The 24,431-nt window shown below is 39.8% G+C and overlaps 1 protein-coding gene across 5 annotated transcripts in view; it reads left to right on the forward strand.

Annotated features, from left to right (window-relative positions):
* Positions 1 to 8,729: 8,729 nt before the first annotated feature.
* Positions 8,730 to 24,431, forward strand: part of cadpsa (Ca2+-dependent activator protein for secretion a) — a 221,026-nt gene continuing 205,324 nt past the window's right edge. For 4 of the 5 annotated variants that reach the window (XM_088083266.1, XM_088083281.1, XM_088083269.1 and 1 more), the window contains exon 1: positions 8,731 to 9,357. In XM_088083266.1, the coding sequence (XP_087939392.1) occupies positions 9,007 to 9,357 (351 nt within the window). In that variant the 5' untranslated portion in view covers positions 8,731 to 9,006. Of the gene's footprint in view, positions 9,358 to 24,431 lie in introns of all 5 variants that reach the window. The other variant, XM_088083262.1, reaches the window with a different exon arrangement.

Genomic DNA, 24,431 nt, shown 5'->3' on the forward strand with positions numbered 1-24,431 from the left:
ACTCAGCGATCATCTTTTCTTAGCCCTTATGAATTCTCCTTCACATCTTTCCTTGACCTCGTAACGTTTTCTCTGGAGGTTAAGGAAGAGTAGTTAGGAAAGGAGATTATTTTAACTTTTCGACCACAGCCTGGGTGTGTTCACATGTTAGTGCACGGGCTGCGTCCAAACGCTCGCATGAAACGCTGAAGGACAGCCCCAGGTAATAACTCTGCCACTAATAATATCATAAGGTGTGGGCAGCTGGGTGGGGAGGTTGATGAATCCCACATACAAACGACTTTGTGCGGGAGTGCGGAGTTCACTTCCTGTGTGGATGTGTGTTTTTTTTCTACACCTTACCATGTGCCTCTTTTGCCTAAACCTAACCATCCTTGACTTTGTTGCCTAATCCTAACCATTGTGACAGTGGTGTTGGTAGCCATGTGTTGTTGTGTAAACATAAGGACCATGCTGCATCATCCCACCATGTGCATTTGTTTAACATCATGGTAACGGCATCTGGAAGCCTTGAACAGCTGACGGTGATGGATACCTTAAGCGGTTATAAGTAGACATAGAAGGACACTGACAGAGCAGCACCATGTGACAAGTTGGGATGAGAACGTATTGGCACCACTGAGCAACTTACATGAACAGGCCTTGCCTCCAACACTGTGTACAGTTATCTTTACAAATCCACGATGGGGACTGACTCCCTTCTGGAGCCAACCTCAAGTGGCCAGTCGAGGAATTGCATTTTTTGGCATTTTTTTTGAAGGTTTCATTTTTCAGCCCTGGAGTTTGCTGCTTGAATCATATCAGAGGCTGTTAAATAACCAATGAGAACAGATGATTAATGCTGTCAGGTTTGTGTTTTTGTTTTCTTTTTCCTGCGGTGGTGGTGTGAAAACAAAATAAAGTAGGCCGACTTTATGTCAATCATACCTTTTCATGTCTATCAACATGGCAGCCTAAAGCGACTTGAGTTTCATTCTGATCAGCTTCTTCAAAAGAAAGTGGGCCAGCATCAAATTATACCCGAATTAAACCCCCAAATTTGGTTAAATGTAAGGTCGAACACACTCTCTTGTTCTTTATAATACTGGTCAGAAGGAGCTGGAAACTGCTTGATGATCCACTTCCAGCCAGCTGCACATGACTAGAAGTGGATCAGTCTGATGATGGTGTGATGATCACCTTGTTTCAAATGTTTGTACATCGACAGCTGAGAAAGTATAAGATAAACTGTGTGCGAGGACTCTAAATAATAATAAATAGAGATGGGACAGCACTGTGTTTCATCAAACGTTACCTTGGTTCAAAGCATTTCTGTGGACAGTAAAGTATTTTCATTCATGTGAGTATGATTAATTTATTGGGGTTTTTGTTGACCACAGCCTGCAAAATAGTAGTAGCTAGTAATGTCTTTGCAGGAACCTATCAGTTACATATCAGGCAAAGTAAAATAATGTAGGTTTCAACACTATTTTGGGGATTTTCCCCCTTGCAACACTTTTCTCTTTGAAAGTATGCATTTTTTTAATGTGAATACAACACAGAAAATAAAAGTGAGCAGATGTTTATTATAAAACAAAGCTTTGCACATTCCAGCTGCGAGACAGCATTAGTCATCATACAAAGCGAGGTGTCTGCAGCCATGCCAGTGGCTCTGTGTGGCTATACTTAGGTACAGCAGTGCTTTGAGCAAGATGCTGATTTCAACATTTTATTAATAACAATGCATACAGGCTCATAGTTAACAGGAAAAATGTGTACCATCTGACTTATCTTCACACTAATTAAATAAAAGTAAAAGTAAGTTTTTGACCTTTTTAACCTGATGATGGCGCTTGATAAAAGGGGCTCACCAAAGCAATTTATCCCGAGAGGGATTGCACCTCATATCATGGCAATCCATCCCAAAATTTCTTAAAACCACAAAAGTTAACCTGGTGGTGGCACATCAAGAAAAGTCAGGGAATCACCAAAGTCATTCACATACATTTTATAGAAACCATGGATCTCTGTACAAAATATCATGGCAACTCATCCAATAATTGTTGGGATTTTTTTCAGTCTGGACAAAAGTGGTGGACATGTCAATCACATTCTCACTATAACTCTCTTGGTCAGTGGCCCTACACATTAAACTATGACGCACTGCCTCAGTTTTGCACGCTTAGGAATTGTGTGTCAATTTACGCTTGATACGTGCATTGTGCATTTTTTAAAATAAAATGTCACAGGAAATGTACATTTGCCACTTATTAAATGCATACAAGTCTCTTTTCAAAATAAACATAGAATGTAGGTTAAAAAAAACTTTGTTTATAGACTCAGCAACAAAAGAATATGATTAAATTAGAAAAAAAACAATAACATTGTGTTAGGCTTAAAGTAGTTTGTTAATAGTGCAGTGTATGTCATGTGAGGCATATACTTCACGTAACATTCGTCACTATGCTACACATATAGCACACTATGTTGTTATTAAAATATCTCAATTGACATTTGGTTTCACACAGGAGACAAACAGTGCTCTCCTGAGTGAAAGTCTGGGGTTTGCTTGACCCATCCACCTCCCCTCCCACCTGCTCTATGTGTACTTTCTCACTCTTTATACTACAGCACTAGCTCTGAGCATCAAAAAATGCTGCTGCTTGATATGTCTTTTATTGCTGATAAAAGGTGCCTCTGTGCATTGGTATCTGGCTGACTAAGCATCAGTATTTAACAAGTTGGGAGTGACGGTGAGTTCTCACTCAGTGTATATCTTCCCACTGCTTCGGTGCCTCTTTGCATTGGTGTTTGGCACCGAGGCTCACTGACAAAGCGTCGGTATAGGGACAGTCAGGACATAGAGTGGGCTGAAAAGCCTGCAGTGTATTTAACTCAGCCATGGCAAAGCTGAACAGATGTGCTACCTTTGTGTGATACCTTTGTCTGCTGATGACTTGATGAGAGGACACTGAGGGATGTGTGAAACCCGCCACTGTAAATTCACAGCTGATTGGACAGACTTTATTGCTGCTGTCAAGAGGACAGTCACGAGGAGCATACGAGCACCTTTACCTCTCCCTCACTGTTATCTCTCACTCTCTATTTTTCAGTCCCAACATCGCTGGTAACTCACCAAAAGTTGCAACAGTAATGTTTTCTTGTTTAAATCAACGGAGCATCGAAGTGAACTAAGTTTAGCTGTGTTTGTCACACTGACAGTGCTTTTTCCTCAGGGTGAAGACCCTCTGGTTTGTTTGTTCGCCTTTTGTTTTTCATGTCAATCCCACACACCAGTCCAACTTGACACATAGCAGCTCTGCAGAGAAGGAGCGATGTTATCACACTCTGGCTTCTGTGTCCTGACTCTGTCTGGATGTTGTGTCCACTCGGTGCTGCAGGCATCACTTGACTTGTGTCAAACACTTTGTGATACGGTCAGTGTGCAGTGTTTCACTGTTGATCATTCTGAAGTGCAGCAGAGAGATGAGGTTAAGAAAGAACAAGGTGCAAGACAGATGCAGGTAGCAAAAGAGACAGAGTGCACTGAAGTCCAGCCTCCATGAGGGGAGAAAACAATGCATTGCTCTCCACTAATTTTGTACTGTGTGAAGGTGCCTCCATATCGTTTTCGTCTGCTAACAAACTACAGAAAAATGTCTAAAATGTGATGAGTTGGAAAATCCCGGAAACCCAAACGCTGACACAGGACACACGACGAGGATACTAGGTGAAACACAGGTGCAATTTATTGACAAGGATGATTGTGCAGGGTGGGGGATGGTGAATCAAGTCCGAACTGTCCCTTGAGGGTGGGGGGGGGCTCCATGTAATCTCCATGTGAAAAAACCAAACCAGTTCGACCAAGGTGAGGATCCCTTCCGTGAAGACTTGAGTGTGAGAAGCGAGCGGGCTGGCAGGCAGGCTGGCAGGCAGGCTGGCAGGCAGGCTGGCAGGCAGGCTGGCAGGCAGGCGGGCACACAGACGAGTGAAAACCACGACAGCTGGAACAGGAAGCAAGGAGCTGCAGCGACTCTGAGACAGGAGCTGAAAAACACAAGGAGGTAAGCCACACAGGCAAGAAACACTGGAACACTTGGAAACAAGGAGTAAATACTGAGAGGCCGAGAGGCCCATCTACCATTTGGCAGGGGTAATACAACAAGTAGACAAGTAGATCAACAAGTAGATCTGAAGCAACAGCTTAAATACTCCACCAGCTCATCAGGAGATTGCCTGCACCCATCCCAGCCTGTGGAGAGAACAAACCACGCCCACACTCACACACACAGGTTAGGACACAGAAGGGTATGCAGACAGGGACAGACACAAAAAAGGAGGAGGAGGGGGAGGAGCTGCGCTGCAGCTGACCATGACATAAAAGCTAATGTTTGATGGAAAGCACTTCCGACAATAGGTGGGTTTCCCTCATAGATTTGTTCAAAACCTAAGCGATATTTTCGAAATATCGATAAAACACAATTGTGAGATGACTGCATTTCCACTGAGTGATGTTCTGCCACTTCTCCTTAGCAACAACATTCCAAGAAGCATGGTGATGGATGTTCAAAACATTAGCAGCTTTATTTCTATTGCAGCCACCACACTAGCCGTCATTATTTCAAATCCAAGGCCACGCAGGCGTGTTATGGAACGATAATGTAAGGAACCTTATACTTGGGTGCGGCCACATATGAGGAATTTCTAGGAGGTGATAGTCCACAATTTCACAGAGCAATTGTGGATTCAAAACTTCCAGATGATCTCTTCAACTTTTTAAGTTGAGTTATGCCATGCAAAAACACCTCTTGTAGCTGCTGCTGCATCATGCCCGAGGGAGCCGGTTCCTACTGACAAGCACATAGCCATAGCATCATGTGACCTATAAGAGCAAAAAAAAAAAGTGTTTCCATTGCAGTTTTGCAAAATAGGGCTTTTTTGGATCGCCTGAAATAACACCTCATGCGAGCATTAAAAAGAAATTATGATAAATGGGATTTTTTTTCAAAATTGAGGTGTTTGCATTAGATGTATTTTATATGTGCAATTTCAGTTTGCGCAGTTTGAGGGTTAATGGAAACCTGCTTAATGTAAAGAACCCAAAACTAAGTTTTATAAACTGCCGAAATGAAAACCTGAGCTTTTAAGAGGACAAAAGTGGAAAAAGAAAGTGTGGGATCCTGACACTCAGTGTACCATGAGCAGCAGGTATTTTGCTAATTTGACCAGACAAACTTTAGAGGCTGAAGCTAACTATTACTGTCCCTCGCTGGGAGACATACGGTGCTAAATTATACAGCTGACTTGCTGATATCTAGTGTTTTTAGGTAGACACAGGCATTTTACTGCTGTTTCAACATTGTTTGCATGCTGTGGTGCTGAGAGTCCCCACCTCTGAAGAGGTGAAGAGTCTTTATGCTGTTTGTTTTCTGATTCACCATCTGGTTAAAAAGCCGAACTATAAAATTCCCAAAAACAGCTTTTATCATTTATTACAAAGATTTTTCCTTTCACGATCTGTGATTTCCAATGTTAACTTTCATTAGGGATACAATTAAGTCAGAGAGAGTCTGTCTGTCAACAAGAAACACATTTTACATCCCCGATGCTCATTTCCATTCAGTCACACGTGAGGCATACTGAGCATCGGGTTTGATGAGTCACAGAATTTCAATTTTCTCTGATAAATAATTTCTAGTGTTTAGAAGACACCATGATCATATTCTGGGTTATTAAATAATGAATTAACAATCAGAATATCAATACAGACAGATGAAAATAATGAATAGGCCTAAATCATATAAAATGCATTCTGTGACTCTTAACTGAACACAGTTCTATATAAATAGACAAACAGCATGAGTAATATACAAACCAATAATCAACAATTACACCAGATACAGTGTTTTCTGGTGTAATGTCCATGCATTTTCAATGAATCTGGCTAAAGCATGAATCTCGTCCTTAAAGAGCCAACTCAACATATCACATTCAGCCAACCAAAATAAGTTAGGGTTCTTCACCTGAACTTTTTCAAACAAATGCTTTCTCAGATAACTATACAGAGGGCAGAAGAACACAAATTAAATTCATTCAATGAACTGCTTCAACATCACACAAAACACACATACGTTGCTCTTCGGGAATACCTTTATATCTACCGATTTCTTTCACCAGAGGCAAGGTACCAGATGTTAACTGAGCACACAGGGACCTCTGTCCCCTCCTTAAGTTTAATGTTGAATAAGGTTCTGTGTGGTAATCTTCGTTAATTTTAACATAACAAGACAAACCTACCAATTCGACACTGAAGCCTGCTACAACATTATGCTGTAGTAAATAAATTTTAGGCCAAAAGTAATAATCCACTTTGTTCATGTACTTTATTCATTATACATCAAGACGTGATTCACTTTATAAATTACAGGACCATGTGGTATGTTGGGCTGGTCATGTATAGCTGTATCTACTCAAGTAGGCTGGGCTGGACTAAGGACTGCGCAGTGTAATCTGGTTTGCAGTTACTGAATTATAAAAAAGATCCTTAGTAAAAGACCAGAAACAAATGCTTTCTATATGAAAATGTTGTATTGTATATTGGCTGCCATGCATTCGAGCCAAACCTCCGAGGCTGAAAAATGAAGCCAACATGGAAATGCCAAAAATATGTTCTTTGAATGGCCTCTTGAGGCTCCAAAAACTGTCCGTCACATGATGCCCACAGGCCCAGAAAGACTTTTCCCCATGGACTTTGGGAAAGAGATGTCTGTAGATCAGTGGATAATTTTTTTTAAGAGCGTCAAAAAACTCATTTCACTATCTAGACTTAAGCCATCCTGTTTGACAACATTTGGAAAGCCTAAAAGAGCTGCAAGATTACATTTTCTAGACCACAATTCAAACTAGCGAAGTGCTTAACTGGAAGTCAGTCACTCTGCCGGCGCTCAGGCTCACTCAGCTGCATTTGGCCACCATAAGTTTATAGTACTAGAGCTTTTTATGCTTCATGCATCAATGAGCAGGTCTCAGAGGAATGAACGTGGTCCTGACTCCTGACATGCTGTATCCAGACTGTCTTTAATACATCCATAGTCCTACTTGATTGAATAATGTTGCACCTCCACACAGCACCATAAACCACCTTTAAGGATGTAGGAGCAGGACTGAGCCTTCCCCACAGTCCAAACACCCAGAGGTTCTGAGAAGCCAGGGTTACTACTGCAGAGACAGCCTTAATAAAGTTGTCAAAACCACTGCAGGATGCCCCGCAAACACTCAGCTGAAACACCTTTGTCTTGCAGTTCTTCAGAAGCTAAAATCTACATGCTACATAATAAAAACATCCCAACAATACATAGCTTCATGCAGCTATTTGCACAAAACACAGTCACACTTTCTTTCAGTGGTGACCTACTGTATTGCAAAACCCCAAAGCCAGCATCCTAAAATACCTGTTAGTGTTGAGAATCTTAACTGACATGAGCAAGAATGAACGATTCAGGCTGCTCTGGGAACCCCGAATCTTCTACCAGATGGTAATAGATGGAACTCTGAATAGAGAACGTGAGTTGGATCAGATACTATCCTCTGACAATTGACTGCTCAGAGATTGTTCATCTGTACCAAACAAGCAGTCTGTGATTTCAAATGCAAGTTACCATTCCAGGCTGTTATCCCATATCTTATAAGCCTCTCTAAGACTGCACAGTAAAAAATAGTAACACGAACGTCTGCTCAACACCATAGATTCAAAGCCTACATAAAAAGCACATCCGCTTTTGCAATCTTGAGCAGAGACTTTCAACATGCACCCATAGGATTACAGACAGTAATTCTACCTAAATCTGGGATTTTTTTTCTTCTTCTTTGTGTGTGTGTGTAACTGGCTCTGGAGTCTTTTTTGTGTGTAGCTGGCTCTGGAGTCAAGTAAAAAAGACATGGTATTGAAGAATGACAATTTTAGAGTAATTTAGGCCATTCAAATTGTACTTCCAAAAAAGTAAGAATACAGACAGACAGACACTGGTTTGCAAGTAGGTGTGTGTGCGTGTATATATATATGTATATATATATATATATATATATATATATATATATATATATATATATATATATATATATATATATAGTATTATCATTATTATTATTATTATTAATAGCAACAATAATAATATGCTTATGCTTATGCTTAAGTTCTTGCTTATTTATATTTGATAATATGTTTTTCTAATTTTTGTCATTTGGGATAATAGGGATGTGGTTTGTTGACGTTTGCTCTGTTTATTCAAAATGAACAAAAAAGCCAATAAAGAGGAGGGGAGGGGCAGAAAGACAGACAGGCAGACAGGGAAACTGACAGACAGACAGACGGAAAGACAGATAGGCTATATGTATTTCAATTCGTTAAATTAAAATTCGTTAAAATACCTATTTGAAATCAGTAGTAAAGCTTTTATTGTGAAAGCAGCCGCGCTTTGATTCCGGTCTGGTGCTGTAAACTGTCCTCTGACTCAGATGGATCATCAGGTGGCCGTTCATCTTTTGTGCTCACAGGCTGATCAAACTGATCCCAGAGCAGTTGGGGATCGGGTTTCAGCACCGCGGTCAGCTCCGGGCCCAGCCTCCTCCTCCTCCCCCTCCTGCCCCCGACAGCGGAGCACCAACACATCAACGTTTCCTCCCTGCGACCCCTCCCCCTTTATATCAGCTCTCATGATAAATCCCTCCTATGTGCCACTGACTGCTCCACTTGAAAGGCTTGGAAATCACGCAGCCAACTCGACTCTACATCACTTTGGTTTTTCTTACTGAGACTGACGCGTCTGACGGCGTTTTTTTTTTCTTGAAAAGCATCAGTCAGAGACGCTCCTCAGTCAGCTCTCTGCTCCCCACAGCGGCTCCCCCTGGTCTCTCTCCCTCTGAGCCTCACACACATCCTCATCCGCATCTTTTTTCTTTCTTTTTCTACTTTTGCAGTTTTACCTTTGCAGCAGATAGCTTTAGACTCTCCATCCAAGCCTCTACAGCATGTTGGACCCGTCTTCCAGCGAGGAGGAAGGAGATGAGATCCTGGAGGTGGAGCGCAAAGAGGTGGCGGCCCCGAAGAGCCTCGGAGGAGCCCGGCTGTCACCGGGCCGAGCCTCCGACGGCAACGGCAGCGCAGGGCTGCAGCCCAGGGGCCGAGGGAGCGGCGGTGGCCGACCCTCCAGCCCCAGCCCCTCGGTGGGCAGCGACAAAGAAAAAGAGGACCTGGAGAAGATGCAGAGAGAGGAGGAGGAGAGGAAAAAGAGACTCCAGCTGTATGTGTTTGTGATGCGCTGCATCGCGTATCCGTTCAACGCAAAGCAACCCACTGATATGGCCAGGAGGCAGCAGAAGGTAAGAGCAGTGTGGAAAACCCAGGCAGACACAACTTCAGAGCTGTTCTTTAGACATCCGTCACTTCTAGCAGCCATCGCTGAGATTCATGACACCAACTGTTGCTTCCACAGTCGCACCATGTCGCTGAATGCTCCAATATTCAAGAATGCGCAAATATAACTCAGTTTACTCTGTATTCGGAAATAATTCTTCACATCTTGAATTTATTGCACAACACACGAGGATTAATACTTTTATCTGTCGACAGTGATGGATGGAGGGCAGTCTGACATGATAGTTACACTACCTCACTGCACAGCACGAGCAAATGTCGACTGGATATCTCTCTTTCTTTTTTTTTGGAAATATCTTCTGTTCTTTCTCCTTCCACACAACATTATGGAAGGCTGATGACAAAGCTAAACTGCAAACGAAATCCAAACTAAAAGACGTACACAGGTGGCAAAAAAGGATGACATGCGCGCGCGCGAGAGACAGCGCCAGCATGTGTATCCATGTTGTTCCCACCCATTATAGTAGCTCCTGCATATGTGAATTACCTCAGGCCACAGAAGCATCAGTGCTGTCCCCTCCTCCTGCTCGTCTCTAGCCGAGCTCTTATTAGAACAATCTGTTGCACCGCTGCCACTAAATGACATCCTCAGTATGGGAGGGGGTTTCTCTACAGCCTACACTCCATGGCTGTGATGTGGCCCTTCAGGAATATCACTATACCTCACACAACCTGAGGTACATTAGAACACCATGAAATATGACATTTTTTGTAGTGCTATTTCTTAACTGTGGGGGGGGGGTCTACAGACTCCCAGTGGTATGTACCGGTACTGCATGCAATTCAACACAGCATGGTCTACATATTACACTGTAGGTATCCTCCTGTGTCTGCTGTTGACGTTTTGGGATGCCGCAACAGAAGGCATCCCAGGATACAAAAGCACATGATTAGAGAAAAAAAATATCAGGGTTTGGTTCTGCACTCATACAGGAAGTGAACACCACACTCCCTGGTGAAAGTCCGGGGTTTATTGGACCACCATCCCTCCCACACAAGTCAAGTCAGCTTTACAGTCTTGTATCTATATGCACAGTATACAACTGAATGAAATGCTGTTGCTCTCGAATCAGTTGCCAAAGAAATTACATAAACAAGGCAGTATACATCATAAAATATAGGACACTATACTTGTATACAACATTATGTAAACAAGATAAAAAAGACTTAAAAATGCATGCATATATATATATATATAAATATATATATATAAAATCAATTGAATTCATTAAAAATAGCATTAATTAAATGCTCTGTGATTAATTAATCTAAATTAATTGCATACATTCCTTTTTTTATTAAAGTATTTTTAAAAATTCAATTCATATTTATGAGCACAAATTCCACTCGTCAGTGTACAACGGCATTAATTTTTTTCTGTGATTATTTAATCATAATTAATGCGTTATTTTGACAGCCCTAATGTATATATACATATATGTGGCTTTTTAACAGCTGTAGATTGACAGCCTCTAGTGGCTTTAACAAAGCACTTTACAAACTCAGGCAGTCAGAAACCTAATTTATGAAGTGTCGCGCAAAACCGTGTTTCTTTTATCAGGTTAACAGATTATGAGCATCTGTGTTAGCTCACAAAGGCTGTGCTTGAGGAAGTTGATTATTTGGCCATGAACGTGTGCATATTCCCATGACAAAGACCCACACCAGGGAAGCTTTACTTTGGCAGCCAATTACTAAAATAAAGGAAAAATCAGTGTTAGTATCTGTGCGCCATTCTGTCTAAAATAATTCAGGCATCCACAGTTTGAGTTAACCCAAACAACTCTATATTGATTCTGCTGTTCAGCTGAAGCTGAATCAATAATTCAGTTCACAACTTCTCAACACTGAATGTCTTTGTAAAATTAAACATGTGAAAGTAAGAAGAAGCAGGGCACTCTCTCAGTAAAGTGTCTGTCTTCAGATTGCAACAGCCAAAAACATAACAAATCTTTTTAACCCTTTGAAACCTGGGAAAGGGGGGGAGTGGGATGAATCAGCCAAACTGAGGTGTCAGCCTGACTTGTGATCCTCTTTGGAGAGAACAGGCAGTGGCTGGCCATGAACAGACTGCTGTGTCTCTATCAGAGGTCAGCTCACACTTGTGATTAGATATGGTGTTCAGTAAGACATCTGAGGATTGTATGCAGCATTCTCACTTTATTAGAGTAACAATAAACCTACTTGACAGTGTGTCATCTTCTGGCTTCAGTGTCGTGCTGAAAATGGGAAAAAACATGTTAGCAAAATTTTAAGTATTTACAACTTCAACTTAAAAGTTAAAGGTATACTATGCAGGATTTTCCTAAAAATCATACCCTCTGCTTGTATTTTCTTCTTATTTTTGTTTACTTGAGATTTTTCTCAACCTGTGTCAACCTTTGGATAGTCATGGGAAACCCCCAGCCAATAGCAGCATGGTGTGGCGTGGCGCGGCAGCTTTATTTGTATACATTTTATACAACAGGGCAATTCAAAGTGATTTACACAGTAATAAAATATAAAAAACATTATAAAAGATACAGATTTACAATAAAAGAGAAAAGAGATAAGATATACAAGGTAAAATCAATTACTAAATGATTTTTAAAAAAATGATGAGGTTGGGACCCTATTAAAACATAACATAACATAACCACCAGCAGTGGTGGAAGAAATTCTAATAAAACACTTGTTAAAATTCCTGCATTGAATATATTACTGTGAAGTAAAAGTATGTAAGTGTAATCAGGAAAAGGTACTTGAAGTATTCAAAGTAAAAGTAATCAATGTAGAAAAAAATCTCCCAAAAAACCCAAATGCCCTGAAAACTTAAAATTATAAATGAATAAAATGCAAAGGAGATGAAAAACAAACAAAAAAACAACAACCCCAAAACTCAAAATTATAAAAAAAAAAACCCCATCCAAATGATAAGAAAACAAAACTCAAAAGTATTTTAGAAATTTGAGGAAAAAAAATTCAAGGTGATAAAAAAATAGAACCCTCTCCCCCTCAAATGATAAAAACACCCCTAAAACTCATACTTACTCAGAAAAAAAGAAGAAAAAAAAACCACCCAAAAAGGAAAAAAAACCCCCTAAAATTCATTATTATTTTTAAAAAGTATATAAAGATACCATGTTTATCACAATAGTTGTCAACTTCTTTCCTATCAATTTAGTGATTCTTTCATCAAGTAATTGTTGCAGTTGTACTTGTATAAACTGTTTAATTTATAACAAAACTCTTTTTAAGGTTTTATGCAAAAATGGTATTTTTTAGAGTAATATAAAGCTTTCTTACAAATGTAGTGAAGTTAAAAGTACAACATCTCCATCCAAAAATGTAGTGGAGTAGAATTTTATAGTGACATGAAAAGAGAATACTCAAGTAAAGTCAAAGTACCTTAAATTTCTACTGAAGTACAGTACTTGGATACACAAGTGTAAGCTCTGTAAAATGTGTAAATACCTGTGCTCATTATGAAGGAAAATAAAACTGGTAGCACAGTCACAGTGTTCACATAGGCCAGGCAGCCTGCCACACACACACACACACACACACACACACACACACACACACACACACACGCACACACACACAATTTCGCCATCATCAGACAGCCATATGACTTTCACTGCTTTACAGCTGTGAGGTAATTCTAATTTCTCCATCAGGTCATTTCCGTTAATGTGTAAAAACAATCACTTTCAGTGGACATAAATATAGGACAAATTAAAAAAAAATGTATTCCTGTTAATCATAGACACAAACACATGGGAAAATAGGGTCCACTGGAGTTCCCCTTTTAGTTTTGTTAGAAAAGTTTTCAATTTCTTACAGCAACTGCTGTAATGGAGCCAGTGGAGCCAAAGTAGCCCCAGGAGCATGCTTAAGTTCTCAAAGAAAGACAGGTGAAGATCCTCCTCCTGTTTTCTCCATGTGTCACACAAATGAGAGCAGATCAGCCCCTCAGTATTCACCATAGTTCCTGTTATATTATGCCTGTGTCAACATGTTATTTTGGTGTCATCATGTGACTCTTCATGTACTTCATTGTCCCCGTGAGATGCTCCTCCAACTCTGGGGAGTGCATGATGAAAGACACTTTGATGTGCAGTGAGGGGCTTTCACTTCACTGTCTTCGTGTATGAAGTGATGCATAAACTGATGGTGGTTACGAGCACATTTGTTGACTACACCCACTTGCAAACTTGTCTCTTAAAAATAGCAAGCAGCTTTGTAATACCACGCTGACTAAAACTGAATGTAAATGACAGATTTCAGCATAAAGAGATGTAGTGGTGGAAATGATAAATAGTGCATTTAAAACATTAAAATGCTCCTTACATTAATGCATAAGTAGTAATTTCCGTCCCAAACCACCCACACCTGCATTTGTTTTCATCATAATTAATAATTTCTCTCCCACGCTGAACTCGCTCAGATGCGAAACATTAGAAAAGCTGACTCATAGGTGCAAATACTCTTACTCAGGTAGACACAGACATGAGTAACTTTCATTCATCATTTGTTCATTCATTGCTAAAAAAAAGAGGAAACTGACTGATCCAGATTTTCGAAGCAAAGAGAGGATGGAGGAACAAAGACATTTTTGTCACAGATTACTGCTATAAGTTGAAAGAACACTGTAAAAAGCTGAGGAAGGCGTTTGAAAACACATCAGCGTCCCGGTTCAGACACAATGTCAGAATCAGTCTGTGTTACGAGAGGATATGTAGAGGTAGACAGAGAATGAAAGTCTAATTTGACATTCTGTGTTTAGATCACACTTTGGAGCTCATACGCCTTCTCAAACACATTTGCCAGTCAGCTGGGAAGTGGGTGGTACTGCGCTGGGCTTCAGAACTGTGGGCTGAGAAGAGATGAAGCCATGGCTGTTCCTTGTTAAAAGGTTTCCTTAATTTTTAAACCTGTCTTGTGACAAGTTGGGAGTTTTAGGGCTTCAAAGCTTTGTTGCAGGTAGAGCTGCTTTGGAGGCAAAAATAATCTCAGTGTTGAGTTAAACAACAATAAACCAACATGTTCTCATCCTGTGTTGTATTGCCGCTTTGCAGTGGATTTCCGAGTCTACATAGTATGCTCTAAGGTATCCTCCTGCATCTGCTGCTGACATTATGGGATGCTTTTACCCTGATGTCAGCCTAAAGCACACGGTGCGATTATGATGCACATGGTTATGTTTAGGCAACAAAAGCACATGGCAACCAACACAGGGACGACAACAAAAGCACATGCTGGCACTGATGGTTAGGATTAGGGCATGGAGGCACATGGTAAGGTGCAGAAAAAAAACCCATCACATTTAGACAGGAAGCAAACAGTCCGGGGTTTGCTCAACACATCGACTGCCCCTCCCACCCGCCCTATAGCCAACTTTGTGTTTCTTGTATAACATCGTTGCTTTCGGTGCTTTAACCTGACACCATCATGCAGCTTATCATGAGGTTGCAACAAGTTCCATCTGGCCAGCTGGCGGTGTATCATTGCCCTGTGAACAGTTCTGTCTGGCCGTGTTTTCAGCTGACACCGTCCAGCGGTGTATCACGCAGACACAAAAAGTGGCTTTCGGCATCGAGACCTTACGCCGAAAGCACTGGAATATTGCCAGTATTTGACTACTTGAATGAAATAAGCTGACATAACAAATAAAGCTGTTATGGTGAAGATGTTAGCCAACTTGATAACAATTTACATTAAAGCTTGGTAATACAACATATTCTCATAGAACAGGTGATAAGATATCATACGAAAATGTGCCTACAACAGTACGTATGAAATTAGCACCCGTGAATTACATTATGTCCTCAACGTAGAGTTATTTAATTAACGTACAGTTGCAGAGGTTAGTTTTTGGCAATAAAAGTTACTGTGGTTATGTTTAGGAAAGGAAACATGGTGAGGATGTACCTTAAAATGATTAACTCAAAGTTCACACGGTTATGATCACGTGTCTCCAGAGGAAAGGCTGAATTTTTGTGACCCATTCGAAATACGTAAGATACAAATGAAATTAGGTGCAATGCTTTTCGTAAGAAAACATATTAACAGTCTTTAGAGCAGCGTGAATTATAACATAATAATAGTCGGGTAATAGTTTTATTGTTGGTGGGAAATAATAAGGCAATACCTTGCAAGTATCACAATATAATAATAGTCATGGCTTGGTATTAAAAATGGATATATCTGGGTAATGTCAATGTTAATTTTGTGAACAAAAACTATGCAGAAAAGTATTTGTCAACTACATTTTTTCTTGATGTAGACGAGCAATGTATTCTGGTATGATATCCTGTAGGCAAGGCTATAAGCTGTAGGTGGGCGAACATTCGACCTAGGGAAAAGATTGGCCAGAACATAAAACTATTTGAAAATCTCCTCAGTGAGTCATATTGACAACTTATTGAGCTGGGGAACAAAGGACACGGAGAACATCTGTTCATAAGGATTTCATGATCATGAATCAAATGTCTCATTGTGTTCTCTCACTAACTTTGCCTGTTTGCCGTTTGGTTCTGGACAGGTAGTGTCCATCTGGAAAGGGGGTTGATGAGGGCTGCTAGAGTGAACCAAAACAGCTGTAGGCTGTCAAACTAAAACTAACTAAAACTAGAGACCTTCTAAGACAAATATGGGCCAGGGCCCCCCTTGCTCAGACCACACAGATCTTCCATATCAGTCTTTATTTTGATCTCAGCCACGCAATCTCAGCCTGTAAAGTTTAGTGACTGCATCTTGCCTGGTAGTTATGCTATTGCAGCGACAAAATCATTCCTCAGACAGACATATAAATACCTGGATAAGTACTCAAAACTGCTTGTATGGAAGTTCCTGCTGTAATATGTGTCTCCAGGACCACATTTTCCCTGAGCAACCTAAGCAAATTGGTTTGATATCTTTCAAAAACATGGTGAGAAGGCAATTAGCAACTGAAGACATGGCCCAAAAAAAACAATAAATTAGTAAAAAAAGTTACAAGAAAATAACCTGAAAATAAGCAAATTTAAAAAAGTACATAAACAAACAAACAAACAAAAGGAAAACGATTATTTTGTAAAGAAATGTCTATGTATACAATTTATTCTGTAATGTAATTTTAAAAAAAAAATTAAAAATATACTTTTTTGGATTTTACCTTTTAAATAATTTTTTTATAACCTCCCCTTATAAAAGTACTTCATGTCATGTCACTTTTTACTTTTTTGGGCAATATGTGGGTCATTTCTTGTAAAGTTTGTCAGTGACTTTTTTCAAAGTTTCAAAGGGTTAAATATCTCGTGAAAGGCATCTGAATGCAGCAAAAGAAACCTGATGTTGATCCAGATATCAAAAGGTTGTTCTTAGGAAATGGATACAACTGAGCATGAGCCACATACTGTGATAAATGAAAAAAGGTTTTCAAGCGTAGCATCAAGAAGTGATGATAGTGGTTTTTGAGGAGTTATTGTTTGAACCCCAGTGAAGCTATGTTGATACACCTACTTGACATTCTGTCTGATGAAAACATCTCCTTTCATTAAACCCCCACGAGCCTCTGTTTCACTCCTGTGATAAACTATCTCTAGCACGGCTGATTGTATTTACCATGCCAATTATGGAAGAGCTGGGAAAAAAATGATGATGCTGAAGACACATTTTATAGTTATGTGTCATGCATACATACAATCCAAAACTTTGTTATAAAGGATTTTTCCATTTAATTTTTAAGATGTTTTTGTGTATTCAAGTAATTTCAACAATAGGAGAATTCAGGGAATTATCAGTGTAGCATGTACACTACAGAGCAAAATTAGACTTTTCTCTCTCAGTAGTCAAAGAAGTAATCCTAGTTTTTAATTGGACAAATAAACATCTGTAGCCTAATGCTGTCTGGATCTCTTTTGTTTTTATTCACATTGCTTTTCTCTCCTAATCAGGCCAGGGGGGATTAGTATGCCCAGGTGAGACACTCAACACCAACACAATCAGGCCATCTGTCTGCTTGTTTTCTGCACCACAATAGGTATTCTGATAAATCCACTCCTCTTTTCTGTCCTTTCATTATGCTTTTGTCATTTTATTCAAAATTGGCTTGGCCTTCAGCGTTCATACACATTTATAGCAATAAATTTCCATGACTGTTCCGTGTCTTTGAGGCAAATTTTCATGACCACTACTACTCTTATGGATGCTCCTCATCTTTTTTCTTTTTTTGTACACTGAAAACACAAAAAGGGCTACTGTTCACACAGGCAGAACCAAAAGGGATGGTGTTATCTGCTTCCTCGACCACACCGTTCTGATATCAGTGGTAACTGTCGTATGAGCGCAGTGCAGAGAGCTCATGATAAGCTAGCCAGTAGGGTACACGTGCACTAACATGAACACAGAGCCACCATAAGAAGCCCTAGAGAAGCTTAGTAAAAAGCAGCAGCAAACAAAGCAAGAGGGAAAAAAACTAACTTACTGTGCACAAGTTAAAGAAGCTGATTGGTTCACATTTCACTTAGGTTGTACCTTGACTTAACTGTCACAAATGATTGATTGATGGATAAATGGATGGATGGATGGACTGATTGGTTGGCCAGTTGGCCAGTCGGCTGCTCAATCAATCAATTGATTGACTGGTTGTTTGGCTGGTTGAGTGGTTTGTTGGTTTGTTTGTTGGTTGATTGACTGATTGATTGATTGAAGTTACAACACACACACACAGAGTTAATGTGACTTCATTCTCTGCCCAGGACACCATTACTCGATCTACTTTATCTTTCCATAGCAAGTGGTGGTTTGCTGCTATTTTATTACTTTGAATGGTGTACACTAAATTCATTCAAACACTTTCATTTGAAAAAGGGAGAACTGCAGCATTTAAAACCTATTGAAAATTGAATGAACTGATTTTCGCCCCTGATTGACAAAAGAGCTTCTCAGCATTATTATTGGAGAACTTGGCACTCACATCTATCCAGTAATGTAGATAGGGGCTCAAAAAAGAGCAGGATATAAAAATGCACCAAAAATAATTAATAAATAAATAATACAAAATAAATAGCTATATCTCTTCCTCGTGTCCTGTGAAAGCTATGGATTTTCCCTGAACACTAACTAGTTGTCATTGCTTTCAATCTCAGTGTGCATGGCAACACAAAACCAGCCAGTTAAAGAAAGGAAAACCTTTTTGAATTATGCCATCAAAGGTTTCCATCACATTGGCGTGTGTGTTTGTGTGTGTGTGTGTGCGTGTGTTGTGGAAACGGATCAATAGCATCTGCATAATTCAAGAGGACACCATGTAGCCTGCTAATGATGATGAAAGCCTTGTCAGTTGGCCTGTTGAGTTCGTGTACAAACACACCCACACAGCTAAACGCACACACGGAACACGCATGATGCTTGAGTGTACAGAGGTCCTTTGACACATCCACTTTTAGAAAGCAATAAGTGCAGTGTAATTAGGCTGGGGGTGAGTCATCATGCCAATCTAATCTATTGAGACGTTAATACGATACTCATCATCGCCGTCTGCAGGGTTACAGGGCAATTATCATGATGGGTCCGTAGCCTTTCAGACAGCCGATCAGAATGTTCTCCACAAGCTTCCTATCTCCATGATGCCATACCAAGCACAAGGCTGGAAGGATTAACCTACCAGAACATCAAATTTGGCACAAACCAAGCAGCAGTCTATGGGGCTGACAAATTAAGACAACCTACAAGTGTCAGTAACTGCAGTTCCTCGAATGGCTACTTGAGGCTGGCTCCAAAAGTGAGTCAATCTCCATAGATCCAATAGAAATATTAAAACGTCCAACTTTTCAGCAGAAATAAACATGTTTACAGCCTGCTACAAAAAAAAAGCAGTTTCGGTTTGTAATTTCAACATTCATGAGAACTGTACTGGAGGTTAATTTTTATATGACTCACCTGTCTGCTGATGGTGTCCTTGACTTCCAGTCAAATCTACACCTTATCCACAGCGCCAGCCTCTTGCCCAAATATGGTCACTGCTGGCTCCAAATGACCAAGATGACGACGGCCAATATGCCAAACTTTGAAGGTAAAAAGAGGTAAAAATGACTGGAGTGGTTATAATCTCTGGCACAGAGTAGTTAATAAAATGCAGGCTCATAAGGATAATAGCAGAAAATAACTTTAATTTTACATTATCCATCTGTAAAGTTTGATAGACTACTTTCCAAATGTAAACAAGATTTTGGACAAATTAAACACATACAAATAACAGGAACAACAATATTGTCTATAATTGCATAAATGTCATGTCTGATCAAACTATAAATTGCAAACACGTGAAAATTGGGTCTCAAGAAACATTTAAGTTTCACAAAGACATAGCTGTGCTCTTACCACGGACATTACGTTATGTGTATTTACATGCTATGACTGTTTGATCCATGTGAGAGCAGCTGAAGACGTGAATACTGGGCGACACAGCTTGAACAGGCTGCACACGCCCCTGCGGCGACAATCAGTTTCTGGCAGACGATCAATTTTTGGCATGACAGGGTAACTGTCATGTCGTCCCATGACTCACACTCACCAACGCCCGAACACTGACCAATGGCCAGCCATCAGCTTGGTGTGTCAGGGCCTTATAGGCCAGTGATGACTACTGATGACAAATCATTCTTTGAAATATGACATTCTCAAAGAATTTCCCCTTATAGTTGGGACTAGATCCTGGTAAAGATTTGAGTCATTCATAAAGACTCTTAGCCCTTAAGAAAGCTTCTAAGGTGAGCAACTATTAGGGGTAGGGAAAAAGACTTTTAATAAGCTTTAGAGTTTCTTAAGCGGAGGAGAAAATGGTAGAAATGCAAAGAGGAAGGAGAAGTATTCTACAAACGTTGGATGACAGTGAGTTAATGAAATGCTACAGAGTAGATGGTTCTGGGGTAATGTTTGTGGTTAGTCTCACAACACTTACACATTTCCCACCCTACGATATCATGAAATAAAGTGATGATAATACTAAGAGATTTGGCAACTGGAAAAATGCAACAGTGCAGCAAAAAGCACTTTCACTGTCTCATATTTTGACACAGTTCGTTTTATTTCCACTGGGTGTCCACACCTTACAGCAGGCATGTCAAACTGGTCCACAGGGGGGCCGGTGTGGCTGCAGGTTTTTGTGCCAACCAACCAAGAGCACACAGTTTGACCAATCAACTGTCTGAAGACGGAGATCAGTTGATTAAATGAGTCAAGTCTGGTGTGCTGCTACTTGGTTGGAAACAAAACCTGCAGCCACACCGGCCCCCCTGTGGACCGGTTTGACATGCCTGCCTTACAGGCTCACAGAAGGGCCTGTCTGTGACAACCAATCAAATCCGCTAAAAAATTGTCATGGCTAGCAACAGGATCAACCACACCTTCCCACTAAGGTTTCTGTCCCTTCCTTGCTCAGATTTGCTCTGAGAAGTCCCCTAAATCACTTCTAAGGTCCTTTCTTTAAATCTTTAGGTTAGGGGGTTCTCTGAGAGCATTCTCAGAATGTTTGGGAATATAGCCCAGAGTCAAGAGAGCAGAAGACGAACGGACATAGAGGCAGATTTCTGTCTGTCCCTCTACTTACTGATGAGTCCTTGGATTAATCCCTAATCTGTAAATGCAGATTAGTGAAATCTATCTTAATCGAAAGCTCTACACTTTGTCTAGAGTGTGACATTACCAGCTCAAGAAATGTATCACAGAAGGTTAATTTTATTGCCACTGAATGGGAAAAGTACAGTATTTTTGGCATCAGTGCCTGTTGGCTGGTGAGAGAAGTTGGTCGCAGATCAACTTTTGCCAGAATCACTCGCCAAAAGCCTTCCCGTTCCAGTAATGAGTGGGTGGTGTGTTTTGAAGCTGTCTTTATACAGCATCCATACACTCTCAATCGCAATGTCATTACTCTTAGATGAGGTTTTACACAAGTCTCACATGAAAGATTTTAAAAGCTTACTTGATTTTGCTTTAAGAACGTTCAGGGCACAAACATAGGGGCAGAGGCACAATTTTCTGTGTGTTTGTGTGTGTGCTGTAAGCATTTGCCACTGCCCTGTGTTCATGTGAAGGCATGTGTGTGGGTGTGTAAATCAGCTCTCACCCTGATGAGTACTTTCTCAATCCTTTGTGGGTCTGCTGTGCAGTGTGTAATCTGGGATTACACGTCCATTTGATGTTATGTCATCACCAGGGAGCTTGAGCATTTTTTCCCAGCTGCAGGAGGGAGAAAGGGTTAATGTTGATAATAATGTCTGGGAGAGCATGAGTGTACATGAGCTTATTCTTCTTCGGATTCCTAATGCATAGGTCATTTTATATGCACGTGCCTTAGTGATGGTATGGTGGATTGCACCTAGTAACCCAAACCAAAAATGGAAATATTTCATATATTTTGATCCAAATGTTGTCTGGTGTTCTGGAGGCAAGAATATGAAGGAATTTGCAAATTAATTTAAGGGTAATGTGAGTTTTTCTTTTAAATTCACTTTTTCAATGTGTGCTTTGATTCAGTCACTAGTAATTTAACATTTAAATGAACATTTATCCACAAAAATACTATAAATGTTGCATCAAATGTTAATTTAGTTTTGATCCAGTCTTCAGAAAAAATGTTGGCATTGTATGTTACTTCAAAACACAGATGTGTTACATTTGTATGTTACATAGTGGTTATGTTGAACATTTTGTTTCATTATATTTGAACAAGATTGTGGTTAACGCACTTGGTTATGTTTAGGAAAAGATCATGTCTTGGCTTAAAATAGCAGGTTTTACGCATACAATCTCCTAGCAACACAGCAATGTCTTTTTACTAGTTAATTGGAGCTTTATTTTGAACATGCCAAATAAAATAGGAGAACAAAATAAAATATAAGCAAGAAAAACAACACTAGAATGCCCATAGGCCATTCAGTAAACAAACATAAGTATTTAATGTCCGAAAAGGAGTAGGAGGAAGTGAATACTTGTCAAATCCTACCCCTTTTATTTCAGTTTTATAAAAAAGGTAATTGTAAACCTGAATATTCCTGCCATACACATCTTGATCTAATGAAACAAGTATAGTTAAAAAACAAAAATTAGTTAAATAAATGTAGCATATTCATGATTTACAAAAATGTACATGGCCAACATTTTCCTCAGGCAACTGGGCCGTTTAGCTTTGCCTTGTGAGCTCATATCCCATAAGACATCAACTTCTGGAACATTAGGAGTGTTTGCAGTTGTAATTGCAGCTTGTACCTCTTCAGTGCAGGGTTGTTATAGACTGTTTAGTCTATAAGTTTTTTTTAGTCAAAATTTATTTCAATATTCAGTTGGTGTTCCTTTAATTTTACAAGCAGGTTATCCTATTTTTTTTTCATTAAGTTGTTATATTTTATTTCTTGGAAATAGTTTTTGTACTCCAGCTGTAGCTTTACAAGGCTTCTTTTATTTGTTTGTCTAGAGCGTCCTCATGGGGCAGTCGCGGTAATGCCGCATTCCTGTGACGTCGGAACGTCATAGTTTCATTGTGTTGATGTTCTTTGACGTCCTTAAGTGGGAACAACACGGAAGCTACAAAGAATATGGGTTGCATTTTAATGCTGAGAGTGTTTAAACAAGTGGTTGATAGCAGTTTCCAGTTTATTTATATTTACATATATTATTTTTTAAGATATTTTATATTTAATCTAGGTCACTACACAGACAGCAACGATATATATATAATTTTTTACCTACAGTTGTTGACACTTCTTCCATATTGTCCGCCATTGCTTCTGCTATACTATAAAAGTAACATCACCCATATCACAGTGCATATCAAGTGACATGAACAGTCTCGTCACGTCATGTGACGGTCTGTTGTCATTTTGTGTTCATATTGTTCTGTTGAGTTAAGTCTGCTTGCTAACTCTGTGAGCTTATGTAGCAGCTAGTTGCTTTGCCTCAAGGGCTGTGCTTAGAGGAAAGGCTGCGTAGCTGATGTTAAAATGCCGGCTGCTCCAGTGTGTTAACTGCATTATTATTATTATGACATGTAGAGACTGAGACTATACTGTGTGTGTCACCATCACCACCAACTATGGAGATATGTTTGTCTAACAGGTATGTTTGCACATTCTTTGAGGAGAAATACTGTATTTATTTTTATTGAGCATTCTGTAAGCCTGCATAGAGATCTTTAGGATTTTTCATGGCACTTTATGCAACAGAGCAAGATGTTACAGAGATGCAAAGTGCACATTTTTATTAGTAGACTTTTATTTGCTAACACAAATGTATTTTTTAGTTATTCAACAAAGCTAAGAAGAAGCTGGAAATGTCAGCAAATTAAGGAAAACGGTGAGTTTCGGGAGCTCCTTACCTTATGAGCCATATCACTGAAATGATAAATGATTGTGATTGAACGATAGAAAGCGCTGCTTTGTTTTTTATGTCACACTAGAGGAAGACCCTGGTTTTTTCAATGTCACACCTGTCCCGTCTCTTTTGATTGTGGGATGCAGTGTATAATCACACACTGGAGCGGGATGATGATGCTGTTGTTTGGTTGGGGGCAGTAAAAAGAATGGACTGTTTCAGTCCTATAGTGCAATCACTGTGCAAATGTGTCTTATGTTTCACCATCTCCACCAAGCAGAAATTGTCATTTGAGTCTGCTGAGATTGAGCCAGAAAGAGGGGGTTACACCGTGTCACTTTAGCTGCTAGTTAATTAAGCCTCAGGTGAGGGCATCGTACCAGGTCAGAGCTAGTGACACAGGACAGATGTAAATGAAATACCATCAGACTGTAATGCCACAGCAGATAAAGGTTAAATACACTGAGAGAGACTGAATGTACATCTTGTTCACATTATTAGTATCACTAATACATTTCTCATGTATGCCTTATGCTCAAAGGAAGATCAAATTAATTTACAAAAAAAATATTAAAACTGTGAATGAGGGAATTAGATCACTGTAAAGAAATGAAATGAAATCAGCCTGTGGTGTTAAGCAAATGAGGTTTAAAAAAATTATCCACAGCAATTTACAATCGCTGCA

Source organism: Plectropomus leopardus, chromosome 2, assembly GCF_026936395.1.
Source record: "Plectropomus leopardus strain MGB_pleo_1.0 chromosome 2, ASM2693639v1, whole genome shotgun sequence".
NCBI classification, from domain to species: Eukaryota; Metazoa; Chordata; class Actinopteri; order Perciformes; family Serranidae; genus Plectropomus; species Plectropomus leopardus.